This window comes from Nothobranchius furzeri, chromosome 17 (genome assembly GCF_043380555.1).
Source record: "Nothobranchius furzeri strain GRZ-AD chromosome 17, NfurGRZ-RIMD1, whole genome shotgun sequence".
NCBI classification, from domain to species: domain Eukaryota; kingdom Metazoa; phylum Chordata; class Actinopteri; order Cyprinodontiformes; family Nothobranchiidae; genus Nothobranchius; species Nothobranchius furzeri.
This window is the reverse complement of record NC_091757.1, coordinates 23,050,948-23,064,678: the sequence shown is the minus strand read 5'-3', so window position 1 is coordinate 23,064,678 and position 13,731 is coordinate 23,050,948. Positions and strand designations below refer to the sequence as shown.

Genomic DNA, 13,731 nt, shown 5'->3' with positions numbered 1-13,731 from the left:
TGCAATGCCCCGTTTCCACAGCAACCCCAGCCTGCATACCATCAGCTTCATCCACTTCACCTGTTCCCGACTCCTCGGCTCATCACACACACCTGCTTCCCCTGCTACTGAAGAACCAGCCATCCAACCACTCAGTGCCAGCTTATTGAACACTCCAGCCTCGTTACCTACCTTGTCATCACGGATCCTGAACCTTGCCTCGTCCTCTGATCCTCCTCCTCACCGTGTCCTTCTTGGATTACCCTGCTTCGTCCCTGACATCCTGCATCCCGGATCTCCTGGTAACAACCCCGCTTGTCTCCTGACTAAGTCTCGGCCTGCTCCCATCATCATCCTTCCCCTTTTAATGATACACCTTGTAAACGTGTCATTCTGCTTCTTACGGGTCCGCTAGAATAGCTTGTGACCATTTTGTTTCATTTTATCTCTACTGTTGTGAGTGTCCTTGGGTGTCATGAAGGGTGCTTTTAAATAAAATGTACGACGTGAAAGGATTAGAAACAGGTTCATTTGATTTTTTTATTTCAAGGACATCTGCCTCATACAAAATATTAAATGTAGAAACAGTCGCAGGATTCAAAGTTTGGCCAAGAAACATAAATCAGGCAAACCAACGTTTCACTGAATCCCAAGAATAAAACAAAAGCTCTAGCGCTGCTGTGGGGCTCGAACTACCGGCTCTGGTGAATACTGCTGGAATAGAAATGAGTCTTTCCACCGAAGCCCACAGCTTATATCGGATTACATTCAACAACAAAATAATCATGTGGTGTTTACAAGTACTACGATTTGTACATGCACATACATTAAACATGCAAACACATATGTATATGTATATATATATAATAATAAAAACATGTTTTTTAAAGAAATGCCACATCTCACATGGCAGCTGAAAGAAAGTTTGGATCAGGTGCGTGTTAGCCGGGTCGGCCTGCTTCGATCCGACAGGTGCAACACGGAGGCACGCAGTTGAAAAAACATTCTGGGAATTGTTTTCCTCATTTCACTCATGAATGCATCAACAGAACAATATAAACCTGTCTCAACAACAAACGTTAGATTTCTGCTAAGTGTGACCAAACGGAACCGTGTGCAGTTTCAGCCACTGAGGCGGGTGAATGTCATGCATGCTGTGGTATAAAGCTGCTGTAGTCCTTGTTTATACTTGTGCCTCGATGCATATGAAGTCTCTGTCTGCATGTTTTAAGAGCGTTTTCACTACAGCATTTGGTCATCATCATGCTGAAATCTCCATTAGAAGAGATCAGCGTTTAAAGCTACAAAACAAAAGGAGGCATGGGTTTGTCTTGTTGCATAGCCCTACATCGCTAGGCCCACATCTTCACCCAGGCTAACTGCTTGTTTGTTTTTGCAAGAGGAATTACTGCTCCTTGCGGAAGACCACAGACGAAGGACGAGGTTAAGAACGGGGGAAGTACTGCCACCTACAGGTCTGGCATGTCCTTAACAACGTATTTATCCGGGTACGTGTGGACAGAGTTTGTTTTTAAACGAGGTGGTGTGGATGCAAGTTTTTGGAGGGGCGGATATTCATTTTTTTAAAAACCCGGCTACGTGTGGACTAGGCCTAAAAACGTGGCCACATATTAAAATGTCATGAGCAGCAATTGAACAAGTTGCATATAATTATGTTCACATCAGCTGACGTTAAATCCTAGACATGAACAGACTCTGCGTCACAACCATGGGAAGACAAGCTGATGGATGGACAACTGTCTTCTACCAGTGGGAGTGAGGCAGTGGGCCACGCGAGGATCTGCAGCAAGACGGCAGCTGCAGATCCTCCTCTAAGCTCTTGGATGCTTCTACCACTGATGCAGAAGAAACCAGGTGACTTTTCTCCTTAATGCTGAACCTAAGTGGACAAAACCAAATGCATGGAGCATTTATTGTAGCATTCTTATGAAATTCACATTTTAAAATAATGAAACACTTCAATTTAATAGACTAATTTCAATTTTTGTGTTTTGTTTTTTATTTAAAGAAAGGATTTTTATGGATTTTCAGCATTAAAACAAGGTTTTTGGAGATTGTTATTGTTTAAAATTTATTGCCAAAGATAAATAAAAGAAATAACTTAGTGAAGTTAAAACTAACAAAATTTTAAAGGTAATTAAACAACCTTTAATTTTCATTTAAAAAATACTGAAAATACAGTGGGGCAAAAAAGTATTTAGTCAGCCACCGATTGTGCAAGTTCTCCCACTTAAAATGATGACAGAGGTCAGTAATGTACATCATAGGTACACTTCAACTGTGAGAGACAGAATGTGAAAACAAATCCATGAATTCACATGGCAGGATTTTTAAAGAATTTATTTGTAAATCAGAGTGGAAAATAAGTATTTGGTCACTTCAAACAAGGAAAGTCTCTGGCTCTCACAGACCTGTAACGTCTTCTTTAAGAAGCTTTTCTGTCCTCCACTCGTTACCTGTATTAATGGCACCTGTTTGAACTCATTATCTGTATAAAAGACACCTGTCCACAGCCTCAAACAGTCAGGCTCCAAACTCCACTATGGCCAAGACCAAAGAGCTTTCCAAGGACACCAGGAAAAGAATTGTAGACCTGCACCAGACTGGGAAGAGTGGATCTACAATAGGCAAGCAGCTTGGTGTGAAAAAATCAACTGTGGGAGCAATTATCAAAAAATGGAAGACATACAAGACCACTGATAATCTCCCTCCATCTGGGGCTCCACGCAAGATCTCATCCCGTGGGGTCAAAATGATCATGAGAACGGTGAGCAAGAATCCCAGAACCACACGGGGGGACCTGGTGAATGACCTGCAGAGAGCTGGGACCACAGTAACAAAGGTCACCATCAGTAACGCACTACAACGGCAGGGAATCAGATCCTGCAGTGCCAGACGTGTTCCGCTGCTGAAGCCAGTGCATGTCCAGGCCCGTCTGAAGTTTGCCAGAGAGCACATGGATGATACAGCAGAGGATTGGGAGAAGGTCATGTGGTCAGATGAAACCAAAGTAGAACTTTTTGGTATAAACTCAACTCGTCGTGTTTGGAGGAAGAAGAATACTGAGTTGCATCCCAAGAACACCATACCTACTGTGAAGCATGGGGGTGGGAACATCATGCTTTGGGGCTGTTTTTCTGCTAAGGGGACAGGACGACTGATCCGTGTTAAGGACAGAATGAATGGGGCCATGTATCGTGAGATTCTGAGCCAAAACCTCCTTCCATCAGTGAGAGCTTTGAAGATGAAACGTGGCTGGGTCTTCCAACACGACAATGATCCCAAACACACCGCCCGGGCAACAAAGGAGTGGCTCCGTAAGAAGCATTTGAAAGTCCTGGAGTGGCCTAGCCAGTCTCCAGACCTCAACCCCATAGAAAATCTGTGGAGGGAGTTGAAAGTCCGTGTTGCTCGGCGACAGCCCCAAAACATCACTGCTCTCGAGAAGATCTGCATGGAGGAATGGGCCAAAATACCAGCTACTGTGTGTGCCAACCTGGTAAAGACCTATAGTAATCGTCTGACCTCTTTTATTGCCAACAAAGGTTATGTTACAAAGTATTGAGTTGAATTTTTGTTATTGACCAAATACTTATTTTCCACCCTGATTTACAAATAAATTCTTTAAAAATCCTGCCATGTGAATTCATGGATTTTTTTCACATTCTGTCTCTCACAGTTGAAGTGTACCTATGATGTAAATTACTGACCTCTGTCATCATTTTAAGTGGGAGAACTTGCACAATCGGTGGCTGACTAAATACTTTTTTGCCCCTCTGTAGAAGAAAAGGGAACACAGCTGACCATCCACTGATAACTGATGCAGTCTTTAAAAGTAGGTGAAAAGTCATTTTATGGTTCCTTCCGCCCTGACGGCTGCAGCCTCTGACTGGATCACAAGTTAAAGTGTATTTTCTGCTCGTAGATCAATAAAACAGCAGCTGCTCCGTTTCCACGCGTCGTCTAACCATGAAGATGAACTAAATAAACAAAGTGCCTCTCATAAAAAAGCTTAAAGGAAAGCCCATGCTCACACACACACACACACACACATGCAGACGTGCACGTGCACACTCACACACACAAATTACAGTTTTTGTCACCCCCCAAACATTAGCTGACCTGTCCACTTGGTAAACAAGATAAGAACTTGTTACAAGCACACTGGCGACAAACACGGACCTACCTACTAACATGCACATGAGAGTAGAACGCTAGTTATGTGGTCCTGCATGGTGGGCACACATGCTGCTGCTGACACGGCTTTCTGTACAGCAGGGTTCCTCACAGAGCTACGTGCATGAGGACTTCCGTGTTTATCGGTACTAACGTGTTACAAAACGTTGATGCTGCATTTTTCTCTACAGTTTATCGAAAAGGATAGGCACTTGGTCTTAATCGATGCAAAGAAGTCTGTAAGAAACGTTCGGCCTGAAACGAAAACACACCTTTCACTTATGTCGTACAAACAACACACACACTGAGAAAGGAAACCTCCTGAAGGAAACTGTGTAGAAAATCAGTCAGACATCGAGTGTTGTGTCTTTCTTTCATTTTACGAGATCATTAGCTCCACCAGCCTGTCCAGCCGACGCCACAGGAATGTCGTGACAGGATTAGGCAACGTTATGGAATGGTAGAGTTGGTAACTAAGCAACAGCACAGCTGTTTGTCCAGTGTCATAGCGTCTGAAGTCATGCAGCTGCCACTCACAGAGCTGTTTCCATGACTTGTTCTGTTAAAACCACCATACTGATGCTGCTGCAGCCACTTTTAAAACGGTGTTGTGCTGTTGGTGGTAAACAACAGGTAAACAACAGGTAAACATAGACTAATGATAGTGATGTGATGACTGACATCATCCTCCAGGTTGTTCTGTGTTGTTTCATTATAAAATCCTGTTTCCCAGGTGATAGTTGAGGACGTTGTAATTATCAAGGTGATGTCACACCCTGTAAGACAAACAATGTGTTTGTATTTGTTGTTTTCTCCTGAAAACCTTGTATTCTTGTCCTGACTGTTGTTTCATTATAATTTGTGAAACACGCTGAGGTCCGTGTGTGGTTTTACGCTAAACTCTGCAGGGATGAACCCGTGCTGGTCCTACAGACATGGTGTTGGTCAGTCTGTGTCCCTCACCGCCACAGACCCGCCCTCCCGCGGAGCCAGTGCCAGGCCCAGGGAAGTGCCCGACGACTGGATGCTCCAGCCGTTGGTCTCACACCGAGCCGTGTTATTGGCTACATAAAACAATAACACCAGAGAACCACTCACCTCCACAATGTATTCATGACTGTGTTAGATTGTTGACTCAGTCACGGACTTGAACAACTGTCCATGAACTCAAACCCCACCGTACGGTGAAGAGGAGCTACATGTGGCTAAATGGAGCTATCATGAGTCAACCTCATGATGGACACCTCCTGCAACTCGGCCCCGATGCACGGGTCAACTAAAACGGTTTGCTTGTAACTAATATCTAACCTGAACTAAACCTGATTGGTTTGTGATAAACCAGTCAGTACGATGCAGTCGCACACGTGTTGATTCCCACACTCGGGGTCTGTCGGGCTGAAGGCACACTGCCTCCCGAACCGTACCAGGGCTGGCTTGTGACTCATAACTGACCTTTAAATAGGAATTTCATTGAACCACTGCGGGGGTTTCTTTAACTGTTTAACCCTCTGGGGGCAGCAGGCGTGGCAGATGTGCAACGTTTAAACCTGCCTACCTGGTTACTCCACACGCGTGTTTCATGAGCATTTTTAACTCAGAAGCATCCCTGAGGGACTGAGTTGTTCGTCCTTTTATCCAAACTTATTTTGAGCCTGGGAGGGTTAAGGAAAGGAATACAAGGTCATTAAAAGGTCCTTCACTCATATTTGCTATACATTTGCAGTGGCCTATTGACCGGTTGCACGTGACGTCACACCGCTCATGGAACCACCCCCTTCGCCATGGTGGATGGCAGAAAAACGGCTGGAGAGCTAGTAAACCAGCCAGGCTGTAGCATTAAAGCTCTTATGTAGTGTTACGAATGGCTGATGGAGACTGACGAAGGCGAAGAGCCTCGGCGGTAACGGACCAACAGCTCAGACGCGTTTTCCCAGGTGAGATAAACCTTCGTGTGTTTCCTGAGGAAGACTGGGACGGACCTACTGTGTTTATATTACTTACTTATGGAGCATGAGCGTTACCGCCCACGACAGCGACCTACCGATGTTATGAGATGTCTTGTCTCCTCCAGGTGAGAGCAGCCTCTGACCCACCAGCTGGTAGGGCTCTGTTTTTAATCCGCTCCCGTGTGAAGCCAACACTGCTGATCACACAAACCCAGCGGGGTGGGTTCTGACAGACGTCGGTGAACAGCAGCACGGAGGATGGAAGCTAGCTAGCACTAAACATTTATGAGCCCGCCTAGGTGTGCTAAACCTTCCCACTGGTGAACTGGGTGTGAACCAGTACAAGCCAGGTTAAACTGGCCGCAAAACCTCGTTCACCATTTCTGCCCTCAGTTCAACACTGATGTGATGAACTGTTGCCGTCCTCCATGGTGGACCCGCGTGATCAGGTGACGAAGGTGCAAAGGGCCAATAGCAGGAATGGATGCCTCTTAAGCTGGGAAACAAAGATCTGTCGGGCTTTCCTCCTCCTGGAGTTTCTATCAGAAGCTACTTCTGGAGATAGGTGTAGGAGACTATTTTCATGTATGAAACACTCAGTGACTGGTTCTTTTAAAGAATAAACAGTAAAAATGGTTTCTGAGTGAAGGACGTCTTCAAAGGATGCTTTAGGCCCAAAAGAGCCAGGTGATGAGAGAATACAGGTAAGCCTCTGCTGGTGATGAGGAAGCAGCATAACTGCGGGGAAAGTTGGAAGGCTCCTCCCCTTCTGGTCGGCTTAAGGCTCCCCTGACCCATGCAAAACTACAAGAATGGAAGTGAACAGCACTATGAAGGGTACCCGCTCTGCCTCACGCCCTGAATCACACGTATGACACACTTTCATTTAAATGAAAACTAATGATGTGAGTTTGGACTGTGTGTGCCACGTACTCTGGGATTCATTACAGAACCTTTACCCCCACCTGCTTAGACTCTATCAGAACCTGGATGGTGGGAGCTTTCTTCAGCTGAATGAAGATCAGACTGAGATCCTCATCTGTGCCCCAGACAAGCTGGTTCCCAAAGTCAGAGACTGTCTTGGTCAGCTTGCTTCCCACACCAAACCTTCTGTCAGGAATCTTGGCGTGACCTTTGACCCAGCTCTCACCCTGGATTCTCATGTCAGTTCTCTTGTTGGCTCTTCCTTCTTCCATCTCAGGAACGTTTCTAAGCTGAGTCCCATTCTGTCCCGCTCTGAACTTGAGACAGTTCTCCACACCTTCATCTCCTCACGCTTAGACTACTGTAACTCTCTTTTCACGTGTCTGAGCAGAACCTCCCTGAACCGTCTACAGGTGGTTCAGAACGCCTGTGCTCGGCTTCTGACCAAGTCCTCCAAACACACCCACATCACCCCGCTTCTCCTCCAGCTTCACTGGCTGCCAGTCCACTTCAGGGTTCATTTCAGGATCCTGGTTCTGGTCTATAGGGCCTTACATGGACAAGCACCATCTTACATTGGTGATCTTCTCAGTCCCTACACCCCCAGCAGGTCCCTGAGGTCCAGTGACCAAAGCCTACTGGTTGTGCAGCACCAGGCTAAAGGTCAAAGGTGACAGATCATCTGCTGCTGTGGCCCCCAGACTCTGGACCTCTCTCCCCCTGAGCCTGAGATCAGTGGACTCAGAGGTCTCCTTTAAACTCACCTGTTCAGGTTTGGTGGACCTTCATCACCTCTCCTGGTTCTGCTCTTTCTACCAACGCCGCCTTTCCAGAGATCTACTGATGAACTTTTTCTTATTTATTTTCTCTTTTCTCACGTTGTTATTTTTTATCACAATTTTTATATTTTCTCATTTAGAACAAATGTTATCATGTTTTGAATCTTTTTTTCCTCTAACTGTTTATTTTGTCGTTGAGCAGTGCCTTGTGGCTGTTGTACTGAGGGCCGCTTCAGTGCTCCTCGTTCATCCCGGAAGGATGTGAAGCTCGCTAAACTCATCCTCCTTCTTCTGTCGGGTTTGATGACGTAAATCTGGTGAGACGAGTCCTCCACGTGTGTTCACACAAAACCTAACACAGCTTCTGCTGCCTGCTGAAAATAATCACTTAGTTGGAATCAGAATGGTTTTTTATTCTTGGACATATTACGTGTGATCCCTGGCACGTTTGAACCAGCATCAGAAAACAACTGTTACTGGCCGGCAGACGTGTGTGCTGGGGCGGCAGGGGACCCGTGGACCAGACCAGACCCAAAACCCATTTGTGAATAATTATTTGTGTTGCTGCTTCTGCTACGTGTCACATCTGACCAACCGCCAGCTGAAAGGCTTTTGAATGAACATGTAGGAGTCCAGACCACAACCATCTCCCTCAGAGCCAATCAGCATGAACACACAAGACTCAATAAAATAAGAGTGTAAAACTATTTCTGTCTGGAGGAGAGTTTGAATTAATGTACAATAATATTGTGTATATATAATAATTATATGTATAATACATCTGAATCCTTCTTTTCTTCACAGGTTGTGGGTCTATCAGGTGGTGTGAGAGGATCAACATGGTGGTAAACAGCCGCAGTGAGACATCTTCATAACGCTACATGATGAAAAAGACTAGCGTGAACATCTCTGACTCTCACACTTAAACCTTATCTAGTTAAAGCACTCTTCCTGAAACCGTTGCCTCTAAACGACAGCAGATAACACAAAGTGATGATTTAAAGCCTTAAAGATGCTAAGACTCGTCACAGTTTCCCAAAACACATAAAAAGGTTTGTTCAAAGCCGTGCTAGCACCTTTTACCCTCCTCTACCTGTTGTACCTACGCACCCTGATGCCAGAACCTGGACTGGTGCTACCCCCAAAACCTACATGGTTCCCATTTGGCACGCCAGGGTCTACACCATGAGTTGGAAGTGAGGCTCCCATCGTGCAAGGCAGCGCGGTCCGGGTCCGGGATGAGCCTTCAGCACCGGGGCTGGTGGACACGAGCATCACATCATGGAAGAACTCCAGCTGGTCCCGCAGGCTGCCCAGGGCCCTGCCATGGCTCGGGCCTAGGGACGGCTCGGAGCTGATACGAGTGACAGGACAGGGGGCGTAGTGGGAACCGCTGTGAGGGAGGGCGTGGTGTTCCGACAAGCCTCGGCTCAGCCGGCTGGGACTGGGAGATGGTTGGCCAGACACAACGTGCACTAGGGAGGAGTGCACAGTCCTGTACACCACCCCCGGCCGCGGGGTGAGGGGGGTCTGTGGGAGCTGCCGACGTCCATGGCTCGGTGTGCTAGAGTCGGAGCTCGGTGCCGCCGGGCTGCCTTTAACCCAACCACTACCCTAGATGAGAATTGAACAAGCAATATGAAATAATAGAATGATGAGCAAAACATGTACGAGGAATAAAACGTAGACAAGAGGAGGAAGAGAGGACCACCAAGAGGAGGACACACACCAAACCATGAAGGGAGGTGGGCACAGAGGGAAACGATAGAGAGAAGAAAGGAACATAAAAACGATGACGGATAAAGTAAGTGAGAAGAAAAGTGGGAAAGAAATGAAAGGCCATGAGAGGCTGTGCTAACGACAGGCTGAAGAGACAACAGCAGAAAGCTCCAGTCAAACGTTAGCTCCTGACACGCCTCCGACAGCAGCGTGATGACACCTGGAGGCTGTGGACTAACTACAGGCAGGTGTGTTCCAGTGTGTACCTCGGCAGAAGCTGCATCTGAGGCGATGCTGGACTCGCTGAACCGACTCCTGGGGTTTCAAAGGTTTGATGACACATGCAGCTACACTCCTGTCGTTCATATGCTTCCACTACACACCTCTGGTTACACCTGTACGCTTTATAATGATCTGGGTGTGGGTCTATGGACAAGCGGGACCTGCTAGACTGAGCCCTGCCTGTACTGGACACCGTCCGTGCTCTCCCACCTGCTTATTGCTGGTTCTCGGGTTCTCGCCGGGAGAGGTAGCACAGCTGGCTGATTTTGTACAGCAGTGTTCCCAGCTGCAGTAGCGGTCACAGGAATAGTAGCGCTGCTTGTCTGCAGAAGAGTGATGGTGTTTCCTCTCATGGGAGCGTCCACGGTCGCGGACCGGCTCTCTGGAAGCTGCCAGTTCAGGTGCTGGCTCACCCGCAGCATCTGCAACGGAGGAGATCTGTCTGGTTTACAAGGAAGGGGTCTGTGAGACGGGACGCCACAGGTCCACCTACCTGTGGTCAGGACCAGACAGGCTACCAACACTGTTACTGTGTGTGTTTGGATTTCCAGCATCACAGACCAGAACAACTGAACTCCTCACAAAGAAGTCTGCATTATTATTTCAGTCTATCATCGATCTTCTCTGATGTTGTCGACAGGCGAAGTATTTGATGTCATCAGAAAGCCTGACTTTTAGGTTCAGATGAGCCGCTCAGCTAACCCTGCTGGTGAACCCAACCCAACACACCTAAAGCTGAGGTGACCCATGGTTTTAGTTAACTGGTTTTGATGGGTAATCCAGTAACCATGACTAGCGTCCATAACGCTGATGTTAACGAGTCACTCACCCTTCTAACAGAGACTTGGTCTTGGTGAGGGACTGGTTAGGGTTCAGTGCTTCAGTGACGCTGGTGGACTTTTACCAGCCATGTTCTACCCGTCACCTGCAGAGTGTCTGCTTCTGTTCCAGTCACATGATTGGTCCAGTGTGGAGCAAAACTTAATATGATTGGCCGTTCATCTGTTCTTAATTTCTATTGGCCTGTTCTCATGAGTCTGTTGAGGAAAAGTTATTTCAAAGTATATTTTCTATTGTTCTATCACCCAGCCTTGGTTCAACGGTGAATCTTCTGCTCGTCCTTAACTTTTCCCTCTCTCTCTCTCAAACACACACACACTTACACACGCACACACACACACACACACACACACACACACACGCAGGCACGCACGCACACACACACACACACACGCGCACGTGCACACACACACACACAAACACAGTTAATTTGGAATAATTTCAGATTTTAGAACTAAGCTTTCTTAAAGGGAGACGTAACCTGAATGACCTCATAATAGTTCTTTGTACACACACACACACACACACACACACACACACACACACACACACACACACACACACACACACAAAAACACACACACACACACACACACAGGGACACACACACACACACACACACACAGGGACACACACACACACACACACACACACAGGGACACACACACACACACACACACACACACACACACACACACACACACACACACACACACACACACACACACACACACACACACACACAGGGACACACACACACACACACACACACACACACACACACACACACACACACACACACATGTTTATTAGGTTTTTGCAGAAAACCACTCGCCAGTGGATCCACGCAGCTGGAATCCGCTTTAAGACGTTAGGTGTCATGGACAGGTGTGGGATGCTAGGGAGCTGCAGAATTGGAATGTTAGCGGAAACAGCAACGTGGGAATACTGGATCGGTCGTTAAGGTCATGAGCTAAACTGTAGAAAAGGTGTAACAGCCACCCTTGTTCTACAGGTGCATGGGCCTTGCACCTGTCAGGTACGACACCCACGCTGACTGACCTGTCAAACTAGAGGCTTGAGCCCCCAGAGGGGTGTCCAGAGACCTCTGCCTCCTCTCTCTGTTTCGATCCTTTTCTCTTTCTTTGCGGTGGTGGCAGCGGCGGCGGTGGTGGTGGTGGTGGTGTGCCCGTTCCTGGTGAGATGTCTCCAGGGTGCAGTCTCTCAGGTTGTCCTCCTGGGGATGCTGTGGTGCCACAGTGGAGACTGAATGCTTCATAAGACTGGTGTCAGTGGCAGCCTGAAGAGAGACAACAAAAACCTCACTGAGAAGCTCGTCTGAAACATAGCTCCAACACAGTTCACATGCTACACCTGTGCACTGAGGATCTACCTCACTCACCAACACGTATAATCGCTGCAACCCTACCTCTTTGTAACTATCGTTAGCCCACTGTAGCGACCTTGTTTTGGTTGTAGCTACCCAGTGTCCTTGCAGCATTGCTGCTGTGATTAGCTAAGACACCTAATCAGCATCAGCTGGCAGTGAATGAGGTGGACTGGTAACAGAACAACCTGCAAGCTGCCTGTAAGTAATCATGTGATGTTGCTAATGATTATACATCTAGCTGGTATGCATGTTTTTAGACTATCCAATCCAATTTTATTTATAGAGCGCATTCACAAGGCATTACAACCAAACAAGGCACTGTACACTAAAAATGTTGGTTAATTAAACCGGCGTTATACAAACATGTGGAACACAGATAAAAGATAAAAGGAAATACAACAAAATTCCCAAAAACTAACAGCTAAAAATCAATAAGACACAGGGTGAATAAAAATTAGAAAAGCATTTTAAAAAAGAACCTCAATAGTATGGAAGTTGATATTGTAAAGTCCATTTTTAAACAGTGCAGATGTCAGTGAGGTCCATAATTATGTTGTATAAGCTAGGTTGAAGTAGTGAGTTTTCAGGCGTGATTTAAAAATGCTAGCTGTTGGTGCTTGCCTCACTAGCAGTGGTAATGCGTTCCACAGCTTCGGTGCACAGACAGAGAAAGCCCTCTCTCCACGGCTTTTTAAACGTGCATTGGGAACAGCTAGGAGGAGCTTATCTTCAGACCTGAGAGCTCGCGGCGGGTTGTAGTAATGGACAAGTTCACACAGATATGGAGGAGCTTGATGGTTCAAGGATTTGTAAGTCAGAAGCATAATTTTGAAATTTATCCTGTACTGCACGGGCAACCAGTGGAGAGATTTCAGAATTGGAGAAATGTGTTGTCTTCTGTCAGCTCCTGTCAGCAACCTAGCTGCTGAATTCTGGACCAGCTGAAGTCTAGAAAGAGCTGCTTTACTGATGCCGTATAAGCAGGAGTTGGAGTAATCCAGCCTTGAGGTGATAAAAGTGTGGACCACCGATTTCAGAAGACGGACACTCAGGATGTGCTTTAGTTTCGAGATGCGTCTTAGTTGGTAAAAACATGATTTAACTGTTTTATTGACCTGGGCATCCATCTTCAGAGCCTGGTCCATTTTTACTCCAAGGTTGGAGATTACAGAGGATACATTAGGTGAGAGATAGTTGAGGTCAGGTTGTTGAGTTGCCGTGGTACTGTTAGGACTGAAAACGATTAAGTCAGTTTTGGAGTCATTAAGATGGAGGAAGTTGTCAGCTAGCCATTGCTTGACCTCAAGGATACAATCAGACAGAACTTGCATTGATTGAGTTGGCTTAAATGAAAAGTAGATCTGACAGTCATCAGCGTAAAGATGGTATGAGACAGCGTGCTTTCTGAAAATGGCTCCTAAGGGCAGTATATAGAGGTTGAACAGTAACGGGCCGAGTATTGAACCTTGTGGGACACCCCAACGTAGAGGCTGTGACTCGGATGAACAGCCGTCCAACATGACCCTAGCAGACCCGTTACAAAAGTATGTGTTGTCAATAGACTAGATTGACAACACATACTTACTCTACCCTGTAAATAGCATTCACATTTTGTTCATTTCAGTGTTTATCTTTCGTCACAGTAAACAACACTAGTCCTGAAAGGAACAGAATG

At 46.5% G+C, this 13,731-nt stretch overlaps 1 protein-coding gene across 1 annotated transcript in view; it reads right to left on the bottom strand.

Annotated features, from left to right (window-relative positions):
• Positions 1–505: 505 nt before the first annotated feature.
• Positions 506–13,731, bottom strand: part of LOC107397069 (voltage-dependent N-type calcium channel subunit alpha-1B) — a gene marked incomplete in the record, with an annotated part of 226,962 nt that continues 213,736 nt past the window's right edge. The window contains 3 exon segments of the mRNA XM_070546318.1: positions 506–9,439; positions 10,037–10,248; positions 11,729–11,966. Of these exon segments, the coding sequence (XP_070402419.1) occupies positions 8,915–9,439; positions 10,037–10,248; positions 11,729–11,966 (975 nt within the window).